Consider the following 26100-nt stretch of genomic DNA (forward strand, 5'->3'; position numbering starts at 1 on the left):
AGCATGGGAAGAAGCTGCTGTAGTGTTAGCATTTTGAATTTTGGTACTTGCAGATAGGTGTTCAGAATTGAAAGATCCAGAATGGGTCTCCATGCCTTGTCCTTTCTTGGGACTAGGAAGAGTCTTGAGTAAAATCCTTGTCCTTGCTCCTGTGTAGGTACATGTTGAATGGCTCTCATGTTCATGAGAGCTGTAATTTGTTTTTGTGCCTCTGCCCATTGATTTGGTGGCAGGTTTGGCATTCCTTTGATCCTTGGTAAGGTATGAAAGTGGAATCTGTATCATTGAGAGACAATGTTTAGAACCCATTTGTCTTTTGTGATGATGTGCCAGTTGTCTGCAAAAAATGCTAGTTTTCCTCCCAAGGGAGTTGCCAGGAGAGATTTGCTTGGTAGTTTGAGGATAGAGTCATTGTGTTTGTCTTCTGCTAGCTTGGGGCCTGTCTTCTCCTCCTTTCTGGGTAGCAGAACCCCATTGGCGAGGTTTGTAAGGGCCCTGTGACTGACCTCTGCCCCATTGGGCGTCTGTTCTTGCCCCTCTGTGATCTGTCTGAAGCTGGAAAGGACCATTTTTTTGTTGGCCAATTTCTGCTGAAGCGAGGGGGTTGTATCTGCAAAAAAATCCTTGACCGTTTGCATAGACTTTGCCTTATCCTCCATTTTCTTTAAAACTTCTTCTGCTTTGACACCAAATAATACATCCTGCTGTAAAGGTGCATCCAATAATTTTGCTTTAACATGGTCAGGGAGGGTTTGTTCTTTTAACCAAGCATGTCTACGTATGACAGAGCCAGTAACAGCTGCTCTACAGGAAGCTTCCAATAAATCAAATCCGCATTGTAAAGTATGTTTGCCCACCTGTTCAGCTGCATGCAACAGATCCTGCATTTCCTTGAATTTAGGCTGTTCAGAATGTGAGCTCATTTTTTGTTTTAACTGAGACATTAGGAATTGTTGATATTTCAACATGTGAAACTGGCAATTTAATGCTCTCTTAGCCAGAGTTGCTGAGGTGGATATTTTCTTTCCCCATCTATCTAGGGCTCTGGAATCCCTTTCAGAGGGCACAGGATTTTTAGCCATAGAAGCTTTTGCTCCCTTAGGACCCTGGGAAATTGTTTCTGGGTCAGCTACAGGGCTTTTATAAAGGAATTTGTGTGAGTCAGGTACTCTGTAGTATCTGTCTGGTTTGGCTGGAGCAGGAGGTAGAGAGTCTGGATTTAAACTAGACTCCAATAAGCATCATCCACAATATCTAAAACAGGAGGGATAGCAAGAGGTCTGTGCTGGGGTAGTAAAAGGAACTCTCGGAGCCTTTTCTTAGAATCTGAGTAATCCTGGCCTTCCCAGTGGAAATGTTCCCTCACAGTATGTAAAGTTTCCCCAAAAGAGTAGTCTTCAGGGGGAGATGCTGAGGGAATAGAGTCTTCAGCATCAGAATCTTCATAAGGTGGAAAAGTGTAATCCTGTTCCTCAGAAGAATCTGAGGAGAGAGAAACTTGGTCAGAGGATGCATAATCCTCCTCTTGTCTTGGTCTTTTATCAGGAGGAGGATGGGGACCCCTGATAAGGGTAATCAAATCTTCATCCATCTTAAGCATCTGTTTCTTAGGCATGGGGCCTTAAACTGTAGACTGATGTACAGTTTTCTTAGGTTTGAAAGGAGTTTTAAGCTTAGCATAAGATTTAATGGTGAGTGTAGTCGGTCTGAAGACACCTTCTTCAACCAAAGGTGTTTACACTGCACCGGTGTCTAGTTCTGCTCCAGTGTTGGCAGATGGCTGCATCGGCCTAGTAGACTCCGCTTGGGAATCCGCAGCTGTCTGGGGTTCCAGTTCTGTGGTTGTCAGGGGCTGAGTAGGCGCCTCACTGAAAAACAGAGAACCGGCGACGGGCCCAGCTGAGGCCTCGGGGTCTGGCTTATCCCTAGGCAGCCTGTCCTTATCCTTGCGTTTTTTATGAATGGCGGTCGTCGGCTGCTTCGACGGCATGATATAATTAAATTTCCTACCAAAGTAATGCCGTGCGAAGTCAAAACGGCGTTTGATAGTTCGTTTATTAAACCTAGCGCAAAACCGACAACCTGTGACGTCGTGGTCTGGGCCTAGGCAAGGAATACAAAAGGAGTGGAAGTCCTTATGAGGTATTTGCGTCCCACAAGAAATGCAATTGTTAACTTTTTCTGACATCGGACCGAGGCAAGAAAATGTTTTCCAACGGGGTACTTAGCTTTATTGAAGACTTCGGAATGAAATTCAAAACGAAAATCTCAGGTGTCGGCCGACCGGCACTTGCGAACTGCTTCTGCTTCGGGCACCGCGCGGCAAGAAAGACTGAAGAAAATGGTGTTGGATGCCACTTATATACCCCTGGTGCACTGACGTCAGGGAAGAAGCGACAGCAACTGACGCCGGACCAAGACTTTGGAATTCGGGCCGACTGCGGCACCGCCTGACGGCAGGATAACCCAAGTGTGATGACTGCAGCAGGGTAACACGATGAACATCTTGCCAAATGGTGCATGCATTGAATACAAAAGCTGGAACCATACATTTAACAAAAATCTGTTATAAATGATGAGAAGAATAATCCCTCAAGAACATGATTCTTTCTGTAATGTGTTTAAATGTTAATGGTCTCACAGATAAATACAAAAAAGAAAGAGTAGCAAATTATATTAAAAAATGTAGCATGCAAGTAGCTATTCTCCTGGAGAAACAATTGAACATGTGAATTTGATAAAGAAAGGTTTTCAGGATGGCTATTCAGCAGAATATCTAGGACAAAGGAAGAGAGGAATACTTATATTAATTGCAAGAAGAGCTCCAATTGTAATAGAAGAAAATATGAAAGATAATAATTGAAGACAGTACTTAGGAGCTACTGATAAGGGAAAAGAATTACACTGGCATGAATTTATATTCCGCCAAAAACTGCTATGATGGAGCTTAAGAAAATTCTGGGAGAAATAATCAGCTTTCAGCAAGGAATATTACTTATATGTGGGGACTGGAATTTGATTTGCAACAGCAAAGATGTGCCTGGGGGCCCAGAAGGGAAACTATAACAAAAGAGGGTAGATTTTTAAAGAAATTTATGAAAACATTTTGCATGGAAGATGCAAATTCAGTGCTAGGAATTTGGAGTGAATTTATTCTCCAAGATAAAAAAAATGGGCTAGGCTAGACAGAATATATATTTCACAGGCGCATGTGCATTTAATTGAAGGTCTTGATATGTACCCAATAACTATTTTAGATCATGTGCTAATAATAATTAAAAATAAAAACACAGGGTAATGAAATAAAAATGAGACACTGGCACTTTCCTACCTATCTGTTGAAAAGAGAGGAATTTAAGGAATGGGCAGTGGAAATTATTCAGAAGCTATTAGAGAAGACAGAAATTTCTTCTGAAAATATAGCTAGGGAGTGGGAGAACATTATAGTGGAATTTAAAAATAGGATGGAAATAAAGGGAGATATGGTTAAGAAGTAACAAGGATTACTTAGAGGGACTGACAAATGTTAAATCACTGCAAAATAGGGGGGATCTCACAGAAAAAGAAGAGAAGCATCTGCAGATTGCTAAATAGAAAATAACGTATTACCTTGATAATATGCATGAGTTTAAAAAGACTGTTGTTAAGCAACTGTTTTTTGAGAATAACCCTAGAGCACAAAAACTTTTAGCACAATGACTCAGGCAACAGAAAATAGCAAGGGCCATCACCAAGCCTAGGGGAGCCTATAACAAGGAACAAGGGATCCTGTAGAAGTACTGGAAATACTTGGAAAATTCTATGAAAGTCTGTATAAGGCAGAGAAATATGGAAATCAAGAAAAGGTACAAATGGAATCCAATTGTTCAAGTCTTTCTACCCCTTTGTGTAAAATTGGTTGGAAATGGCCCATTTCCAATTGGATTTAACTGTAAGCCCTACAGCAATGAATGCTAAATTAAATTTTAGTACTAGTTTTATCACAGTATTTTCGAAAGATGCTAGAGAATTAAGAGCTATTTTGACATAAAATTTGACCTTAATTAAGGATAATGTGAACTTGGCAGACAAGTTGGGCTTAGAGCCTAAAGTCACTTTTAGAAGGGGTCTTAATCTGAAAGATTTATTGAATAGGAACATTAAACCTTATGTTCCCAATAAGGGCATGGAAAAGTGTGGCAGATGCCCTCATTGTAAACCCATCCTAGTAGCCTCTTCTTTTTCCTATAGGGAAAATAAAATACACTCTGACAGGAAAATATGACTGCAATACCAAGGAGGTCATTTATTTAGCTAGGTGTAAACTATGCCCCGTATTCTATATAGGGAAGCTGGAAAGGCCCTTAAAACAAAGAATTTATGAACACCATTATAGTATGGTGAGACAGGATGAAAGCAATGCACTAGCAAAGCACCTGTTGGAATTTGCTGACCATTCCTTTCACTTTATGGGGAGGTTGACACTAGAGGAGACCCTTGGGCTTTAAAACTTGAAGAGAGGGAGTTACTACGGTAATTAAAAACAAATGCATTTGCTTATCCAGGGTTTAATGACTGTTGCTCACTAAAATGTGTCCTGAAATTAAAATCTTTACGGAGTTAAAATATGTTTTTATTAATCATGTTAAACATAATAATGTTTTACATAGATACATTTTATGAATTAATTTATATATATTTTATATTTTATAATTATATGTGGGAGGAGTTATGATGTCATTGTGTGTTCATGACTAAACTGTTCAGTGTTTTAACAATGTGTCTGATGAAGTTCCTTCATTGTAAGTGGATGAAAGTGCTCAGATTAAAAACGTCACTGGTCTATTGTAGAAAGGAGTGGTGTTTACCTTCTGGTTTATTTTTCTTCTTGTAGTCATGGACCCAGTATCACCATCAAGACTGTGAAGCCATACTCCTCCTTGAAAAGCAAGCAAGTAATGCCATGTTATTCTTCGTCCTCCTGCCTAGCACTAGCAGGTGCCTGGGCCACTAATCTAACTTAGGTTGTCCGCGTCACAGTCAAGGCTTTATCCCTCCACACAGGCGAAGCTGGCACAGTCAGTGAGCTAAAATCCTTTGAAGGGTGATCCCCTACTAAGAGATGCTTGCACATTTGTTAAAACACCAACTGCACCTAAATGTCTTAAATGCCTCATCTGTATTCTTAGTTGGCCTCTCTGAAGCCTTTAAGGCCTTGTACTCACATATGGAATAAAATGCACTCAGAATAGTTGCATCACCCTGGTGGAAGAAAATCCCTGATGTGCACAGATCATCCACACACAGTTCTATTAATTAATGCAAAGTCCAGTAATAAAACCTAGTATCTTAAATATATATTTAAAGCTTAACCTTTGTCACATGTTCTTCTTCCAGGTCCTCATCATCTTCATCATCTACCCTATTTAGTGAAAAGGAAAAAAATAAAATTAATGACTGGTTTTCAGCCTCAAAAAAGCATAAGGAAGGTTTCACACACTGAAGCATAAAGGCAAAGTAGCTTGCAAATATATTCAGCATAATATATCAAATGTCATTTCAGCGTAACCAAGTTTAAAATACAGCAGATATATTCACAATTAGCTCAAAGGTTAATGCCACCATAAAGCTCTACTTAATATCCCAAAATATACTCCTGGCTTTCTGTTTTCATTCACTGTTATGTGGAATACCTACACGTAGTGCGCATTTTCAGAAGATGACGTATCTAGAGTGGTTTGCGTAGAGAATTAAATAATTCATCTAGACTGATGTCAGTTCAGTTTTGGGAGCAAGATCGTACCAGTAACAGGCTACACCAAACAGATATTTCATACACTTTATGAATGTTTTTGATGACCATAGAATAGCTAGAAAATGTATATGGGCGCACAATGCCCTCATGTATAGGTTAGGAGCAGCAAAGCTGCAGAAAGTATGAAAAGACACACAGACAAACGTGCATCATGCACCAAAGACATTGTACATTTGGTTTGTTACACAAACTGCAAAACACAGGCTCCGCCACAAAGAACTTGCAGTCAGTTTTATGGGCTCAACTATATGCAAAGAAGTACTTTCACAGATTAAAGGGGTGGTTGGTCCCAACAACATACTGCCTTTGCTACTATTCTCTTCCCCACCTCCTGTTAAGGATGACCTCTTCACATCTGCTCTTGTTGTTGTGCAGCATATCATTCACATGCGCCTGCTCTTCACTAAGAGCTCCATCTTAAGTTTCAGATCATACCCTTTCCCTTCATCTCATAAATCCTTCTGCTGGCTCTCATATTAATACCTTCCAAACGTCCATGCCCATGTCTTTGTATGACCTCCAGAACTTGACATTCCTCAAGGTGTGCCCTGACAAGGCTCAGTAGTACTAAAGAATTTTGTTTTTTTGAGTACTTCACCCTGTGCATGTGCTTCTACTTTTACGTTCAGTGTTACAACTGTACCTCCCAGCTATACCTCATTATGAGGAATGTTCCTACTTTTGAGTTGTAAAATGTCCATGATCTTCACTGAAAGGGTGCATAACACATACACTGTTAATTTTTGTAACCAGTATCAATGGTACGCGATACTGAAACACATTAATTCATCAGCATATTTTGGAAACAATGAGTTAACAGTTTTAACTATGCAGTCTGCTTCCTAGATGAAGTAGTTAGTAAGTGTTCCACATGTTGCTCATTGTGTTTTATGTTTATTTCACATTACTAGAGGTAGTATTCCACATTTTGGAGAAGGAAGGTTGAGAGCTATAGCTGTCACAGCTCTCTCATTTTGATCCTGCTATGAGTAATAATAATAATAATGAGTGGCAAGTGCTTCCAGATTCTTCTCCTGCTTTGTACATCAGTTCCACTTAAACCCTCAGATAATATTTCACACCAGTGTTGCTGTAGCCCAATTGCAATCTTTTAGAACACTTAGTCAGCCTTCCCCATCCTTCCTTAAATTTTTCCCCTTCAGTCCCTATTCCACCTCTTCATTAAATGCCCCCTTAAGCAATCTCCAGCATGACCCCCCCCCCTACCTCCTTACGATCCATGCCAGCCCTAGCCCCGAGTCAGAGAATCCAGTGTGGAAGAAGAGCTGGTAGACACAGCTATGGATGGGATAGAGGCACTGGGAAGGCCAGAGAATGTGGGGAAAAAAGAAAGGGGAGAATAACTAATGATTGAGGTACTCAAGTTTGAGGTGGGGAAAGATAAGCATACATAAGCAAGTCTTGCACAGATACACACAAAAAGCAGCATATGGAACGCAAAATACAATATGGTAACATTATGGCTAACCAAAATATTGCCTGTCAAACAATGTTCCACTGAGCCTTGGTAACTTCATAAATACTAATTTCAAAAGAAAAACATTTCCAACACTGAAAAAGACTGTTTTCAAGACTGACAAAACTTGAAAAAGTGCACTTATTTAACCATTAATAATACACAGTTTGTTATATAATACAAACCAGGGTCCCGGGACAAATCCTCCATCCTGTCAAACACTCACTGCCCCTACAAAGTGTGACTATTATTTTGGGATTTATATTTTCTCTATTGAGTCCACCAAACTCATGATTTTATCTTCTGATTTTTTTTCTTACACTGTAAAATAACTTACATATTTAACTACAGCCTAACAGGACATACAGGAAGTGTGAAAAAAATCGAATTGAATGGATCCAACCAAAGTCTTTTGTCTTTATAACTGTGTGTAAATATTTCTGTCCATCATTTTAAAATCAATGATTTTAAATAATGTAGTAGGTTTCTCCTACCGGATTCGGCTGTTTTGCATTTTTTCATCTATGGATTGCATATCTTCTAATCATTAAGCTCAGCAAGTGTTGGGCGAAGTGGGCAGGTGCCCCAGGCATAATGTGTTAAGGGAGTGATCGGGATGTGCAGTTCATGCATTTTTCTGTACCGGCATTTCTGAATGCCAGTACAGAAATAAGAAATGCACTTTAGCTCACCACTTCCTATGTGGTAAAGCAGTAGTAAGCCATTTGCAATCAGCTTACTACAGTTTAAAAGTGAAGACCTTTTTTTCTTCTTTCTCTTCAAATAAAGAGCAGAAAGTGGGGAGCTGGTTGAAGCATGGACATTTTTTGTTTTCCACTTGAGGACCTCAGGTGGAAGAGGTGGGGAATGGGCCCTGGTATGGAGCAACAAACTACAGAAAAGGGACCTTTTATTTATTTTTTTGTTCTTCACCTGAAGAGGTGAGGGAGTGAGGCACCAGATCAGGGACCAGCACTGGGTGCTAGATGTGCCAGTTAAGGCTCTGCTTCTAATAATTATAGCATTGTTCAGAATTTGCCAAGTAAAATGTTTTAATGCATATTTTCTGTATTTCAAGCTTGGCTCTGTGGTGCAGAGGAATGGAACCTTGCCTGCAACCCAGATGATCAGGGCTTGATTTGTTAAACCAAGGGAATGCAACAGCCAGGGGGAAAGGGACAAGAATACAGGGCTGTGACTAACTTGCCTCTCTGATGGGGGAGGGGAAGTCGTGGGTGCTCAAGGAAGCACACAGTGAAGTGTGATGGGGAAGAGAGTGTTGCAGGCACTTTAAGGAGCACACAGGGGAAGTGAGGTTTTCCTGGTGGAGACTAGAAAAAACACTTCCTGTACTTCAGGGTTAGGAGCATAAGAATAATACTAGCCAAGTGATCACAGGAACCATAAGATTAGTATACACCCTTAAAAAGTACGTGCCATCCTTTTGAACATGTAATAGTGCTCAACTCCCAAACTGAGCAGTGCCATACATGATAAACCTGATATAAATTTGTGTCCACCCACACAATCAGCAAGTCTTGCCTTAATGGTAGCAAAAGAAGTACATTGCTTGACCTATAGTGGTTACTTATTCATTAGTTTGGGAATACACAGAGTTGGGAACCTACCCCTCCAGCAAGTCCTGTTTATTACACAGTGTAGATTTAAATCCCTAATGTGGATATTTGCACAGTCACCGGTGCTGCAAAGAAATAGGTCAAACAGGATTGCGTGTTTTATGGCTTGTGTCACAACAGAGGCTACTGAGGATAAGCATTGTGCTAAATTATTAGGATACTTGAAGGATTTAAAAGCCTTTAATTTTCTAGTTTAGAATTTTTTCTCATCCTTGCAGCTGAGTGGATATTAAAGAGGGCACTGGCTATGCTTGAGGATTCAACTACCAAAAGGTGCATTGGATATGTTTGAATCTGTACATACAGAAGAAACAGGTGGGGTAGCATTCTGGCAATGCCCCTTACAGAAGTGAGGGACAACCAGCAAGGACGGACTTTCGTACAGCCTGCTTCTCCTGCTTAGTCATGGAAGCTTGTGGAAATGTGGGTGAAGAATTTTTACCTTTTGCAGCCTTACCTCGTGGCGAGCTAAATGATGCTCATCCCACTCACCCTAATGATAGGGGACAAATCAGAAGATTTTACCACAGAGGGCTAATAAATAATAACACAGGGGCAACACCCCGCAAAAAAATTCTGCAGATCATGGCTCCTATGACTAATTGCAGTGGTCCAACAGTAGACCAGGGAAGGGGGGGTGGTATGAGTCAAGATACTTCTTAGACGGAAAATAAGTTTCAGTGGAGATCTTTGTGAGGACAACTTACCTAACAGAAGCAGCTACCCTACAGTCAAAAATGTAATCCAAAGGAAAGATAACAGCATCAATAAATCTGACTTCCTCCTCCAAACCATGGAACAGTACTATATGAAATCAGTGCAAAACCAGATTTCTCAGGACATGTCATTGGACATGGGAAAAACTACAACCTACCAGAAAGAGAGAGAAAGAGAGAGAGAGAGAGAGAGAGAGAGAGAGAGAGAGAGAGAGAGAGAGAGAGAGAGAGAGAGAAAATGAGAGAGAAGGTCACTCAGCTTGTAGAAAAATTTGAAAGCTTACAGGAGCCTCCACAAAACCATAAATAACTCAGTGACACACAATAAAAAGGGAAGATGTAAAAAGTACTCCAGATTTATAGTTCTCACATGAGTTGTGGTGAGGAATCACTGACTAGATAAGTTGGGTTTCAAAACTGTACAGTGTGTTCGACTCCCCATCATTCTATCCCAAGCAAAATGCCACACATATATACAAACTTGGTTAATAACTGCATGTTTCACCCAACAGATGCCACAAATTAAAATCAGTAAGAATCATTTTACATAGCGGAGGTTTCTACTAGACTTTGTATCATAATGGTGTCATATTTTTGAATGTATCACTGTTGTAGGTGGTGCTGCGGTAGCGTTGTCACCTCACAGTAAGACGCTGTCCGGTTCGATTCTCAGCTAGAGCGTCTTCTGCGTGGAGACATGCGTGACTGGGCGTACCTTCGTTGAAGGGTGATCCCCTACTAAGAGATGAAGGTAGAAGGTTGTGCGTCAAGGCTGGTAACTCAGCACGTAAAAATCAACTACCAATCATTAGTGGACCGGAGTTCTGCTGTGGCGACCCCTAACCGGGAAAAGCCGAAAGACACAAAAAAAAAAACAAAATCAGTGTTGTAGGACCCTTGCCTAACAGCACTACTATTTTCTTCCTCATCACATTTGTGTTTACCATTTAATTTTACTGTAGGTAGAGTGGGGCTGAAAAAAAACCCTACTGGTCTGATTCACTTACACACAAAATAAAAATAAATAAAACAATCTGTGAAGTAAATACAATTAATAAGAAAACAGACACTCTACTCAAAATAAATCACTCAGGACAGCAGCATTCAAGTAGGCAACTCACTGTACAATAACTCAGAAAAAAGAACTCTTCTTGAGCAGTATATAAAAAAGAATACTTGAAATCCTCAGAAAATATTTTGAGACTAAAAGACTACTTTTGAGTATCATTCTTAATTCAGTGGAGCAGAGGTTAGCAAAGTTACCACACACTGACGTGTTGCCCAGTTTACTTTTCGGCAGGGGGGTGTCTTCTATGTGGAGTTTGCAATTCCTACATACAGTAGATATTAAAACACACCCCTGTTAAAATGCCAGGTTTTTCTGATATAAAAAATGAGACCACAATAAATCATTTCAAACTTTTCCCACCTTTAATGTGTCCTAAAACCTGTATAATTCAATTGAGAAACAAACATATCTGTCAGGGGAAAAAATATAAAAAATAAAAAACGTACAATAAGCTGGTTGCATACGTGTGCACTCCCTTAAACTAATACTTTGTTGAAGCCCCTTTTGATTTAATTACACCATTCGGTCTTCTTGGGTAGGAATCTATCACCATGGCACATCTTGACGGCAATATTTGCCCACTTTTCCTTGCAAAAGTGCTCCAAATCTGTCAGATTGCGAGGGCATCTCTTGTGCACAGCCCTCTTCAGGTCACCCCACAGATTTTCTATTGGATTTAGGTCTGGGCTCTGGCTGGGCCATTCCAAAACTTTAAATTTCTTCTGGTGAAGCCATTCTTTTGTTGATTTGGATGTATGCTTGGGGTCATTGTCATGCTGAAAGGTGAAATTTCTCTTCATCTTTCTAGCAGAAGCCTGATGGTTTGGGGCCAAAAGTGACTGGTATTTGGAACTGTTCACAATTCCTTCCACCTTGACTAAAGCCCCAGTTCCAGCTGAAGAAAAGCAGCCCCAAAGCATGATACTGCCACTACCATGCTTCACAGTGGGGATGGTGTACTTTTGGTGATGCGAAGTGCTGTTTTTGCACCAAATGTACCTTTTGGAATTGTGGCCAAAAAGTTCAACCTTGATCTCAGACCATAACACACTTTCCCACATGCTTTTGGGAGGCTTGATGTATTGTTTTGCAAATTTTAGCATGGCCTGGATGTTTTTCTGTGTAAGAAAAGGCTTCCGTCTTGCAACCTTACCCCACAGCTCAGACATATGGAGAATACGGGAGATTGTTGTCACATGTAGTGTACAACCAGTACTTGCCAGAAATTCCTGCAGCTCCTTCAGTGTTGCTGTAGGTCCCTTGGCAGCCTCCCTGACCAGTTTTCATCTTGTCTTTTCATCAGTTTTGGAGGGACGTCCAGTTCTTTGCAATGTCACAGTTGCCCCATATTTTTTCCACTTTCTGATGACTGTCTTCACTGTATTCCATGGTATATCCAATGCTGTGTAATTTTTTTGTACCCTTCGCCTGAGTGATACCTTTCAACAATGAGATCTATCTGATGCTTTGCAGGCTCTCTGCGAACCATGGATTTTGCTGTAGCAGGCAACTGAGTAAATGTCAGGAAAATCCTACTAAGACAGCTGAACTTTATTTGGGGTTAATCAAAGTCTCTTTAATTGATGGCAGATATGTACCCAAGAAGACTGAATGCTGTAATTAAATCAAAAGGTGTTTCAACAAATAATTAGTTTAAGGGTGTGTACACACAACAAACTATTAGTTTAAGGGTATGTACACTTATGCAATCAGCTTATTGTATGTTTATTTTTTACATTTTTTTCCCTTAACAGATTTGTTTGTTTTTCAATTGAATTATACAAGTTATAGGTCACATTAAAGGTGGGAAAAGTTTTGAAATGATTTATTGCGGTCTCACTTTTTTTATATCACAAAAACCTGGCATTTTAACGGGGTGTGTAAACTTTTTATATCCATTGTATGTCGGTGGATGCACCAGTTTCTCCTCACAAACCAAAGAAGTGCAGAAGTTGTACTGGAGTCCTTCCAGATTGCCAGTAGACACATATGTGGCATGACAGTGTGTTTGTGCGTGTCTCTCTTTCTCATGTAAAGAGTTGACAGCCATTCAGGATTAATTTCTCTGCTTTCACACAGTGCCAAAACAGGTTCTACCTACCCCGCAATCTTAAACTGGATTAACTGGGTAACTGGAGAATGAATAAATGAATGAGCCACAAAACAAATGTGCCTCCATACACCATATGACACAGTTTGTACATCAGCGAAGGTCTTAGCTGAGGAAAGACAAGTATTCTATGGTTCAGATGGGTTTCAAATAAATATTTGAAATATAGAAATATTTTTATCTTAATTATAATGTGTATTTTCTTACTATCTGCATATATAAGATGAAACATCTCGTTTACAAAGGTGCTGGGTGGATACTGTTCAAATTTGTGCAGCTAGATGTACTGCCTTTAAATCCATAATTAATGAAGGTGCCTTTTATAAGGGGAGACGCGAACCAGCTTGTATTTCCTGTTAATCAGGAACTTGTCTTTCTACAATATGCATCTAGCATTCCATCCTGCCAAAGCTCTTAAATCCTAGAAACAATTTCCGGACAGCAGTACACAATGGAAATACAAGACTGCCTTGTGGGTGGTGACACTGAATATGGTGCCAAGCCTTTGAGGCATGCAACAGAATCAGCTACACACATACAAACACACACTAGTACGTTAATGTGAGTCTGGCCAGGAACATCTTTGCCAGCCAAGTCAAGTTATTTATTAATTTACTGCTTCAAAACTGGAGTGCCTCGTGTACAAAGAAAAAGCTTTTTGGCTATTCTGAAGTTTACAGTACCTGAAATTTCTACACACAACTAAAATATGTGTTACTTTGGACTCACAAGTTTAGGAAATAACAGAAAAGAAACTAAATAGTTTGATTTAAAATCTGGCAAAGACATACAGAAGTATACTGCACATCCAAGAGGTAAAATATAAATAAAACTCATCATATCATAGCAGCAACAGATATGCTGCTGAACTTAAAGGAGAGCAGTTATACTGGTTTACCAGTGAATTCTGGAGATCAGATATGTATCATGCTCGGCAAGAAAAGCAACTCAACTGGTAAATGCCAAGCCACCTCAGTACTGTATATTACTATTTTTATGTTGTAGAATGTATATTCCACATTATATGTCCTAACATACAAAGTAATCACCACTGTTTATCTGTTAGCAAGGTCACAGATGCCTCCTTTCTGTACCTGTATTCAAACTATGGTGCCATACAGGGCAATTACATTAAATACTCAACATGACAGTAGTCCTTAAAGCTAGACATCTGCATTAGGCAGGCATATCCAGGACTTGCAATGGCAGGTGCTAAGTTCCACCAGCCTATTTTCTTTTAGCAGACTCAGATTTTGCATTTCTCACAAAGTTGACACATTCACTTCTTCTTTGTTTCCTTTCTCCAAGAACCACACTATTACAGGAAATAAAGCTCCAGCTGAACAAAATGTCTAAAATCCAAATCTGAAAACAGTGCTGGAAAAGGATATTTACCAAGGCTGCACAAATACAAGGAATAAAGGGAAATTCATGCCTAGTGCAAGGGCACATCACATACCGTTATATAGCCGACTTGAAAGGACAAAATGGGGGCACATAAATGCAACCTGAATTTGATTAGTGATCCAGTTGTAGCAAGGCTTACTGGGAGAGTAGAGGGTATAAGGGTGAATCCAAGTGACTGATGACCAAGTTAACACTCTCTCTCTCTCTCATGCTTCCAGACTAACACCGATGTGCATCAAACATGTGACAGGGCTAACGGCTAAAGCACATACAAAAACAAAAATCATATCCTGCAGTGTGATGACCTCTCACAACTGAGCCTGGATTCCTAGTAGGAGCAAACAGGCAGAGGGCAATGAATTTGAAGTCAGAGGAAACATACATAGGTTCATAGGGTGGTACTAGGCTATCGGTCCTAGGACCTATACAAGCCTAGCCATAACAATTCCCTGGATATTTCTTCCCACAATATTTACTTCCCTGGACCCCTGTCTAGCAGGGTGACTGACGTGATCCCCAGGGTGAATTGCCCATCTCCCATCCAATCGTCAAGGTTTCTTTTGAAGAGGGACAAGGAGGCGCTCTGCTTGACATGTATGGGCAGTCTATTCCAGAGTATGGGGAGTCTATAGGTCAGGAACCTATCCCTCCAGCATGTTTTGTTCACTGTGATGGCAAGGTTTAGATCTCTGGAGCGTGTGACTCTGAGGGATTGGCATTTCTTTAAGTGGAGCATCTCAAACAGCTCAAGGTTTGACATGGCCTTGTATGTTAAGCAGAGATCACTTCTGAGCAGATGATATGCCACAAAGTATAGCTGGAGTTTTTTTTTTAGACGGTCAGCATAGGGCATCTGCTTTAGGCCTGTGATTCTTTTAGTGAGGTATTTATGTGGCCTTTCCAGCTGTTGCAGATGTCTTGTGAGGTACATACCAAACGGGGCGTTGTACTCTATAATGGGTCTAATAAGGGATGAGTACAGTGGGACAATGACCTCCTTTTTTCTGGATGAAAAGCCTTTAGTGATGAGGTGTGCCACATAGAAGGATTTCCTGACTGTTGTGGCGATGTGGTTATCGAAGGTGAAACCACAGTCCACCTGTGTCCCTAAGTCTCTCATCACACTTTCAGTGTTTAGTGTACTGCCACCTACGTGGTAATTCATGGGTACATGGTTTTTCTCAAAGGGGATAACTATACATTTCTTGGCATTAAGCTTGAGCCCATGGCTCTGGCACCAAGCATCTGTTTCTGTAAGGCCCTTTTGTAGAATATCCACATCATTTGGGGATTCAATAATGGCTCCCAGTTTGCAGTCATCTGTGAACTTTGTTAGCTAGAGTCCCTTAGTGTTGGACTGTACTTCAGAGAAGTAGATGCCAAACAAGAGCGGTCCCAGGAAGGAACCATGAGGTACTCCACTTGTCACTTGTCTGGAGCTGGATTTAGAGTCGGCTACTTTTACAGTCTGGGTTCTATCAGTATGCCAGTTGGCAACCCATCAAGTTACATAGGGATTTCTGCCCAGCTTAGTAAGTTTATCTATGATTCCAGAGTGGGGGATGGTGTCGAAGGCCTTGGCGAGGTCCGGATAAGCTGTGTGGACCGCCTTACCCTCATCCACAGCTCTGGGGACTGATTCAAAGAAGTCAATCAGGTTCAGGAGACAAGATTGGCCCTTCATGAACCCAAACTGGGTGGGGTCCAGTGTTTAAAGGTTGCCAATGTTTTTGTTTATAAGTTCCATGATAATGCATTCCATGCCCTTGCAGATCAGGCTCGTCAGACTGATGGGACGGTAGTTCCCGGAATCCAAGGTGGATCCCCCCTTGTGGAGTGGGCTAACTGTAGCTGTGCCCAACTCAGTGGACACGAAGCCTAGGTGAGGCTATGATTAAACATGACACTTAAGTGAGGTGCCAGTTCATTTTGTAGTTCATGTAGTACACAGCCTGGGATGTCATCTGGTCCCATGGATGCTGTATTCTTAGCTTTGGACAGTGTGGTTTCTACTTGTGTGGCCATGATTACCGGAATTTGGCAATCTTTTGGTATTAAGATGGGGCATTTATGGGGTGAGATTGGGGGTAATCGATCTGCTGGGATATTGCCAATATCCTTGGGATCAGTATATATTTAATGCCATTCTGTTGTAGCTCAGAGCATATCTGAGCATTGCCATTTAGATTCCTGACATAACTGTAGAATGCCTTGTGGTTGTCTTTGGAATCTTTGGCAATTTTATTTTCATAACTAGCTTTGGAGGATTTTCTCTCTCTATATATATACATATATATATATATATATATATATATATATATATATATATATATATATATATATATATATATATATATATATATATATATATATATATATATATATAAATATATATATATCTGCGGTTTACCTTCATATTGTTGATCACACATGATCGACCGGGCACTTAATCGAACAGTTTCTGCAAAACTGTGAAACTTCTCAAATGTCGAATCTCGACATTTCCGGCTGCACCACACCTCCACACCATTGCTACCATGGGTCAAAAAGGGGCGAGGTTTTGCCGTTTGCTTATGTGGAATTCGACGTTCGCACTTCGGTATTCGTGGAAGCCGTTTTGCCCATATTGGGATAGGCGATGTAAAGGTAAACCTACACACACACACACATATATATATATATATATATATATATATATATATATATATATATACCAAAATGGATTATTGGTTCAGAAAATTATTTTGAACAGGCGGGTTACAACGGAGGTTTTGACCAGCATTTACCACCATTAGGTGAAGATATACAGACAGATGAGAAAACAAATGATTATGACCAGGGTGTAGACCAATATGAAGCCAATTTTCCTGTATTGAGAAGATCAGAACATTTGGAAAATAAGAATAGGCAGAGGGCTTTTTAGGAGAGACTCATGTACAAAGAAACAACAACAGAGGCAACAAAGGGAGGGATAAAGAAACCAATACAGGTAAATGGTATCAACATACAGTCTAATATTGTACTGACTAATAATGGCAAATGTGCTTCTTATGAAGGGTTTAAGATCTATAATTAAACTGATTTGGTTTTGGATACAAACTATTTTTCTTTATTTAGGAAAGGGTTTAAGTTTGTCCCTACCTTCAGACTGAACACGGTGGATGTTATTACGGAGTTGAAGGTTTTTATTAGGAAACTAAATTTTAAAATTTTGTTCAAGGGACAGGATCTCCCTGGAAAGGAAGACCAATTTAAATTGGAAAAAAAAAAGTTGTTTTAATCCACCACTGCAACCCCTTATTCTAGCTTTTGAAAAATCTTGTGAAGTAGATATTCAGAATGAGTTTAAACACTTTAGGCTTGAAATACATTTTTACTTGAGTATTGAAGAACACACTTTACTTAAACAATTTAGAACAAAGAGCATTATGAAACCCAATAAGGGTGGGGGGAGGGTTGTTTTGTTTAACACTATTGATTATGTTAATAATCTTACGATTTTTGTTGACAATGAGAAATATCAGGTTGCATCTAGAAATGAAGTCAAGTTAGCACATAGAAAAATCCAACTATTCTTAGAAGATTCGCTGTTACAAAGAGCCATTTCAGAGGATTTATTTATCTTCCTGACTTCTGAACATCCACTTATCCCAACAGCCTTTGGCATCCCAAAAGTACACAAGTGCACAGATGATCCCCCATTTAGGGTCATTATTTCAGCACAAAATAGTTCCACATATGCCCTTTGTACATTTGTAGATAGAATTCTTAAGGACATGATTGATTTAGTGGACTATTTGCTAAAGGACTCTTGGGACTTTCTGTCTAAATTTAATGAGTCTTGGTACAACGATAGCGTTACTTTTTCCACTGCTGATAATAGTGGACTTAGTCACTTCCATCCCTTACAAGCAGGGTTTGGATTTATTCTATGAAGCAGTTAGAGAACTCACTACATTTTCTGATACTATGCTGAATTTTTTGATGGCTGTTATGGACCACATTCTGTCCAATTATTATTTCACATTTGAGGGAGAATACTATAGGCAAACACAAGCAGTAGCAATGGGGGCAACACGTGCCCTCATTTATGCCAATTTGGTTTTATATGCATGGGAAAAGAAACACATCTTCACAAGTGCTTTTAAACCTTTATGGTGTACATACTATCACTTTCTGGATGACGTGTTTATTTTATGGAATGATTCAAATATGGACCTTGATGGGTTTTTGGACCACATCAATCATATATGTGCATTTTTTAAATTTACAGCCAAACATTCTAGTGAGAAAATAGAGTATTTGGATGTGATTATTTCTAAGGACACTTCCAACAAAACATTTGCCTCTAGAATATTTCGGAAAGACACCTTCTCCAACAGCTACCTTGATTTTCAGAGTAGTCATCCCTTTCATATGAAGAGAAACATCTATAAGTGACAGTTTGTAAGGGCTGCGAGAATGTGTTCTACATATGACACCTTCTTGGAAGAAGTTTCTAACATAACAGAAAAGTTTAGGGTAACGGGATTCTCAAAAGGACTTCTTGAAGAAGTAACAAAAGGAATGACAGAAGGATGGGGTTCAAAATATAAGCCTTTATTGGGAAGTGGTGTGACCATTCAAAAAACAGGTAGTCATCACACTCATAGGGTCAGTTTTGACACTAGTACGGTCATCCCTTATGGTTCAGGTGAACGTGCATTGAGAGACATTATAAAGAAGAATTGGCATAGATTGAAAGGAAACGTTGATATTTTTCACACACTTGGTGAGACACCAAGCTTTATATACAAAGCTGGGAGAAATTTGAAACATTTGACAGAGAACACTGTGTGTATGAAAGGAACTACTAAATGTGGCAGTTGCAATCAATGCCCCTACATCTTGGAGAGCTGGGCATGTTGGGGCATTCCTCTACACAAGGGTAATTGTAATACAAGAGGTGCTATATATATCTCAGTTTGCCAAACATGTTCATATTACTATATTGGCAAAATGGAAAGGAATTTTAAGACCAGAATATATGAACACCTTTATGCCATTAATAAGGGGAATGTAAATAATGCATTGTATAGGCACACACTAGTATGTGAGGGAGATACAAGATTTAAGTTTGGCATTTTAGAAGTTGTCCCAAGAAATTTTATAGGTGGCTGGTGGGAGCTTCAGGTTGATCTTAGAGAGTTTTACTGCATTATTAGATTAAATGCCACTGCTGAACCAGGGTTAAACAACCATATTTCCTTGGTTCCTGTTCTAAGAAAAAGAGCTTTAAACATCTGAATTTTTATTGTATTTTGTATAATATATTATTTTTAATAATGTAAAATTCAACATTTTCTAAAGTTTTTTGTGTGTATATTTAAAGTACAAAGGTTTTTAGTGTTTTAGTGTCTATGTCTTTAAAATTGTGGGAGAATAATTGATAATTGATTGTTTCATTGCATATAAAGGGTGTTGACTTGGAGTAATGTAATTTCTTCTGCTTCTTGTCCAGAGGAAGTCCCCGAGGTGTATACTGGGGAAGAAAGCACTTAACAATAAAGAGACTGGAGTAACACTCTGTGAGCATTTTGTTTCATGTGTTGGGCTTATGGTGCAGCTACTTGCTCATATTGGCACCTTTGAAGTTTTATTAGTAATTTATTGGTGCCTTATCAAACGGATTTGTTGTTGTTATTGGATCACACATGATCGACCAGGCACTTAATCTAACCATTTCCGCGAAACCAAAACTGTGAAACTTCTCAAATGTCGAAAAAATGTTGAATTTCAACATTTCCGGCCGCACCACACCAGTGTTACCATGGGTCAAAAAGGGGCGAGGTTTTGCTGTTCGCTTATGTGGAATTCGATGTTGGAGACATTTGCACTTCGGTATTCGCGGAAGCTGTTTCGCCCATATTGGGATCGACTATGTACAAGTAAACCTATATATATACATACACACACATATACATATATATATATATATATATATATATATATATATATATATATATATATATATATATATAGATCTAATCTTATATATACATATATCTCTTTCTCTCTCTCTCTATATATATATATATATATATATATATATATATATATATATATATATATATAATGTATTATTTCGCTCCAACATGTCCTTACAACATGTGGATACATAACTTTCCTCACTGGCTAGGCTTTTGACCTGTAAGATTCCATGAACATGGATTACTCATGCAGTTATGAAAGATCAATGAAGAATGAAAAACACAAGGCCAGCCTAATGAAAGAAGCTTTGTAACAAGAGGATCTATTCCTAGAGGACATCTCCAGTTTGTAATACCTAGTAAATGTGAACTGAAGACCCAGAATTCATTACAAAGATGGAATGTAGTCTGAGTTACTGAAAAACGACTTATTCAAAGCCCATTCAAAAGACCATCCAACCAAATGGGTAATTCCCTGACAAACATATAAAACTACAGAAATGCAAAGCCAGTTTAAACTCTCAAAGCAGTGGAAGATCTGTTAAGTCCCTTACTTAATATAACAAATTCTGAAATAAATAATTCTTAAAATAAGTTATATGCCAGTGTCCATGAATTTCCCATAGTTACGGCCAGTTTTGACTGAACCAGTTTAAGTAAATCATTTGCTGATAACTAACTGAATTCCATACAGCCATCCTTCAAGACAATAATGAAGAAAAAAATATGAACATGGAACTAACCCTTGCAACAATGCCTTTGTCTACTACATCAACGTGTACATGACAAAAAACTGTGCAAATGAATAAGCATTCTAAAAGGCAGTGGTTTGTGCTGTGCTTCCTTCTGCAAAATACAGAGCAAATTAAGCCCTTCCTGACCTATTATAGTCTCTTCAACTAGAAATGCAGTAGACAGTATATGTAGCAATTGCGAAGATTTAAAGTCAACTCAACTCCAGCAAACCAGGATTTGTTCTGACAGCACTGTTGTTGTGGAAGTTTAGATATTAATGTAGAGCAATCAAACTTTGAACTTTGGACTGTGCTAATATAACAGGCCCACCAACCAGAAAAATGGGCTTCAGGATAAAGACTTAAATTTCACAAGCACAAAGTGACCAAGAGTGAAACTGACGGTCAGATGGCTCTCGTAATATGAAGTCAAGGTCTCAAAAGATTACTTCTTTCAAGAGCAGCCTCACATCTCAGCAGAATCTTGAAATACCAACAGCTATCTGTGAATATGCCAACAGAAACTGGAAAATGGCAGATACACTGCAGAGAACAGTAGCTTAGCCCTACCTCAAAAGGATGTCTACAACTACTCACAGCCAGAATTAGAGAATGCTTAGACTTGGCACTCTGTCTTTTCTTAGCCTGAACAGGAAAATGCTTTTACTTGAGAGTAACCTTTACTGAAGGATTACCTTCAGCTGATTTCAGAGTTTTTCCTGCATTATGAAAGACAGGAATGTGTTGAGGAATCAAGCAGTAGAGTTCAGTGGCTCCAGGGTGGGATGCACGGCTGTGCTGTGAATCTCATCCCTCTGGAGTAGAAGTTTCAGCACATTTAAAAATCACTGCAAGAACAGCAGGAAAAGCACTTTTTAAGGCCACACAGCAGTAATCAGTATGAGCTAAGGTAGAGGCTGCAGAGCACATTATTAGCCGAAGGAACTGCAGTGGAAATTTGTAAGGCAGCCCTTTGTACTAGAAGAATGAGGAGTTAGAGCTAGCCCTGCAGAGTTTCTCCACTCCTCTATTTGAATCTATCTCAGGCTCCTTTAAACTTTTCTACATGCACAATATTACCACTTGAAAATGCACTTCAAGGCCCACATTGCACTGTCTGCTACATGGTACTTCTGGCAACCATAATTTGACCCTTCCTTTTCAGTTCTGTACTAGCAGTTGCTCTCTAATGGAGTGCAATGGTATTACATCTAATACTTTCTTATATCCTCCAGTGTGCATGTGCATACTCCACAATGTAAGCTTATCCTCATAGTCTATGTCTCCCATTCCCCTTAGTATTTTGATAATGTTGAACACCATAATCTAAACAATCTTGCTTTTACCTTGGAAGGCCTCTAGAACTAAAATCAAAACTCCAGGAAAAAACTTTCAAACACCTTGAATAAAGACAGGATAGTACTACAGCCCTAGAATCCATACCATTGGCAATGTATCTCAGTAATCTGCAGGCCAGTACCATAGCCCTGTCACATGTTACAGAATGAATTAGTCTGTGATGATTACAACTCATAAACTTTGACTTGTGAAGGAATAACAGACCCAGGACCACCAGGTTGTTAAAGCCTCAAATTTAAAGGCATAGATCTCCAGGTGCAAAGTCCATAAGATACCAAGGACAGCCTTCCAGCCTCTTCTGTCAGCTTAGCATTTTTAAACCAGTGATTTTCCTGGTTAGAAACCTCTAGGGTTTTACTAATGGCTTGATAGCTCCAGTGAGGTACAGTCCAACATTCTGCTCAGTAATTGGCCTATTCAGTGTTGATTATATAGAAATAACCTCTTTGGATCTGGATGGTATTTCTTTGACAATAAGTTGCACCAAGTAGAAGGCTTTTCTAACTGCTGTCAGTAACTGATAAAATGACAGGGAATTATTAACCCAATTTTATATATTACTAACAACATTCTCATTTTGAAGGACAGTATCATCTATGCTGTATACTGGTGGGATGGGTCTTCTAACAATGCGACAATATACTGCACTTTTTGTCATTTAGTTGGAGCCCATTTTTAGTATACCATGTATTTATAACTGGACCTTCATATGGACGGGCTGGGCCTAAGAGGAGGACTTGACAATGACTCCCAGCTTGCAGTTATCTGCAGACTTGGCTAGCCAAAGGTCTTGGCTTGAGTTTGGCAATTGCAAAAGTAAATGCTGAAAAAAATCAGTCCCAGCACTTAACCCTGTGGAACACAACTGGTCACCTTCATCCTCTCTTCGGAGGCACCTGCTACGTGCACGGTGTGGGTTCCATCTTACACATAGGGATGTATCTGTAATGTATTTAGCTTACTATGTTAGTATAGGAAGTGGTGTCAAAAGCCTTGGAATGCTGCGTGGACAGTGTGGCCACTGTTAACAGCCTATGTTACCCTTTTGAAGAAGTTAACCAGATTCATTATCTAGTATCAACCTTGACAGACCCAAACGATGTATTAAACCTGATGAGATTTTAATATCATTTTATCAGGCCAGATTCTAATATATTCCAAAGCTTTGTAAATAAGACTCGTCAGGCTGATGAGCCTATAGTTACTGGGATTGGTGGTGGGGCTATCCTTATGGAATGCTGTGCACCAAATATCAAGGACAAAGCAAGTGGCTAAGCTCAGGTTAAACAGTTTGAGGACTGACTTTGCTAGGGCTTGTTTAGTTCTATTTATTAAACAACTTCCTATATTATCAAGTCTCCCTGGTGAAGTATTTTTGGTGTTTGAGAGCATTTTCAGTACATATTCTTTAGTGATTATAAGAGAGATTGAAAGATTCAAGGATAAGTAGAGTTTGGATAGCTGTTCATGGGATGAAATTCACACTCAGTTTGTGGCTAGTATGTTGACAATGACTACTGGGTTACAGAAGGTGGTGCCATTTTGGATAAATTCAAAGCAATGCTTGGGGTTACTTCTTAATTTCCTAATGCAGCGCAAAAAGGATTTGTAATTATCCTTAGCTTTTGATCTTCAGATGCTAATCTAAGTTCATTGTCTGCTTTAGTAGAACAGATTGCACTTTTCAATCTATGTTAAATTCCTGATGTTATCCTTGATATCCCAATATTTTGATCTGCTATGCATTAATGAGGTTTTGTTTTTTTTTTTTTTGTAGAATTTACTTATGTTGGTAGACCACCTGCGGATTGTTTTTAAACTTAGATTTGGCTGGGACTGCCAGTTCTATACATTTATCTAAGTGGGTAAAAATAATTCCTTGGTGAGGCTACCTGCTGTAGCAAAGTCTGGGGTGATACTGATACAAGTGAATTTTGAAACTGTTCTATAATTTGATAAGGGATGTACATTTAAAAATCAGTGAATATCGTGATACTGGTTTCAGTGGGTTTGGAGAGTTTGAAGCTTAAAATCATTAGTTTATACTCGGATCTAACTGTGTAAGATGATATCAGTGGAAAAGTAAATGACGCTAAATTTGAAAGGACCAATGCAAGAATATTATGTCCTCTAGTGGGTTTAACAATCTGGTCAAGTTTTTGTATAACACATCTAAAAAATTATGGGCTTAGCCAACACTGGATGTGTACATACTCCAGTTTATTGAGGGGTAGTTAAAGTCTCCCAAGATAATGGACTTTTTGTATATGAGGAGTTTGCAAAGATTAGAAACCTTGTATGATTTTCAGGTGCACTGAGACTATCTTGTAACAGGTTATTAGCCGATAGCTTGCTGCCTTTAGCTTTACTTGGAGCTCAATAATTTCAGTTTGTGGGTCCCTAGGAATCTGTCTAGAAGTGATATGGTCACTAGCACTACCAATATTGCCATCAGATCTGAGGGCATGGAATGAGTAAAACACAGGTATGAAGGGAGTGCTTTCTAAATATTTAAACCAAGTTTCACTAATTATACATAAAAAGATGTGTTCCAAATGCAAGATGGCCTCTAGGTCAAGCAGTTTGCTATTGAGACTTCTGGTATTGAGTACAGCCACTGTAATGTGACACTATTTTGTATATGAAATGTTAGTTACACTGGGATGTCCATTAGCTGCACTCTGCCTAAAAAAGGCACTATGGGGGTAGCAAAAGGTTTAGCCAGTATGTAGAAGCCTTGGAATGAGAAGTGCAGGCCATCCTTTTGCAAAGCAGATAGTACTGTTAAACATCTCATCCTTTGCTGACACATACTGCATCTCCCCTGGAATGAAACCATCTATGCATCACTCTTGGAGAAGGATTCCGCTCAGGACCAGACTCTTGCTTGCATTTATAACAGGCATGGAGAGTTCTGATATGTCCCTCAGGGTTTTATGGCCCAAGTCATTCACTTCCATGTGTATTACCACCACATTGTAGTTATATTTGTTAAGGGAGATGGTCTTAATACCCCTCGAGATATCAGAAATCCTGGCACTGAAAAAACTGCCTACTTTCACTCCTTCGACCTCCAGCTTAGTAAGTGGAAAATCAGTGCGTCTCAAAAACATTTTTATCTGTAGAATGGTCTGGTGCTCTGGATTTGACATGATTTAAATCTTGGTGAATATTTGTTACAACTGTGCCATGGGGTGATGTGGCGTTAGATTTTTTCTAGAGACCTAATCTTACGTCTAGTAGGTTTACATAAGGAATTTTGTTTACAGACTCAGTGAGAGATATTTTTGTGTGGGTTGATACAGTGTTCTGTAAGTGTGCCTTTTGCTTGCAGTCTATTTTTTGTGAGACTGAGGCCTCCATATTAGTTAACATTTGCATTCTCTCACAAACAGAATTTCTTGTATTGAGTAAACCATCATTACTGGCGAGTACAATTGTGCTATTGCCCAGAGGATACCAAGTGCTATGAAGCAGGCTATAAAATGAAAACAAGCATGCTGACATTCCATTTTAGCCAGAGATTTGGAAAATGTAACTGAATACAATACACACTAAGTGAAGTAAATGATACAGTTTAAGTTTCGTTAGTACAGGTACCTTGCCTATCTGAAATAGAAGCAGTTTAATTTACCATTGTGACAATGGACTATGCAGAGTTTTTAGACAGCTGTATAGTGTACATTACATGGAACAGTTACGTGATGTTTTGAGCCATGCAGAGCAGCTGTTAGATGGTTTGGACACTGCATAGCATCTATGGGTTGGTAGAGGCTACTCTGAGGAAAAGAGTTGCACAGTGGAACTTGAGGTGCAAATACAAGTAGC

The 26100-nt window shown here is 39.3% G+C and overlaps 1 protein-coding gene across 1 annotated transcript in view; it reads right to left on the minus strand.

Annotated features, from left to right (window-relative positions):
- The window catches only part of DDX11 (DEAD/H-box helicase 11), a 1280855-nt gene that overhangs the window by 1004432 nt on the left and 250323 nt on the right, over window positions 1–26100 (minus strand). The window contains exon 6 of the mRNA XM_044087617.1: window positions 5353–5401. Within this exon, the coding sequence (XP_043943552.1) occupies window positions 5353–5401 (49 nt within the window). The remainder of the gene's footprint in view (window positions 1–5352; window positions 5402–26100) is intronic.

Source organism: Protopterus annectens, chromosome 11.part0, assembly GCF_019279795.1.
Source record: "Protopterus annectens isolate FY-2018-M chromosome 11.part0, PAN1.0, whole genome shotgun sequence".
In the NCBI taxonomy this organism is placed as follows: domain Eukaryota; kingdom Metazoa; phylum Chordata; order Ceratodontiformes; family Protopteridae; genus Protopterus; species Protopterus annectens.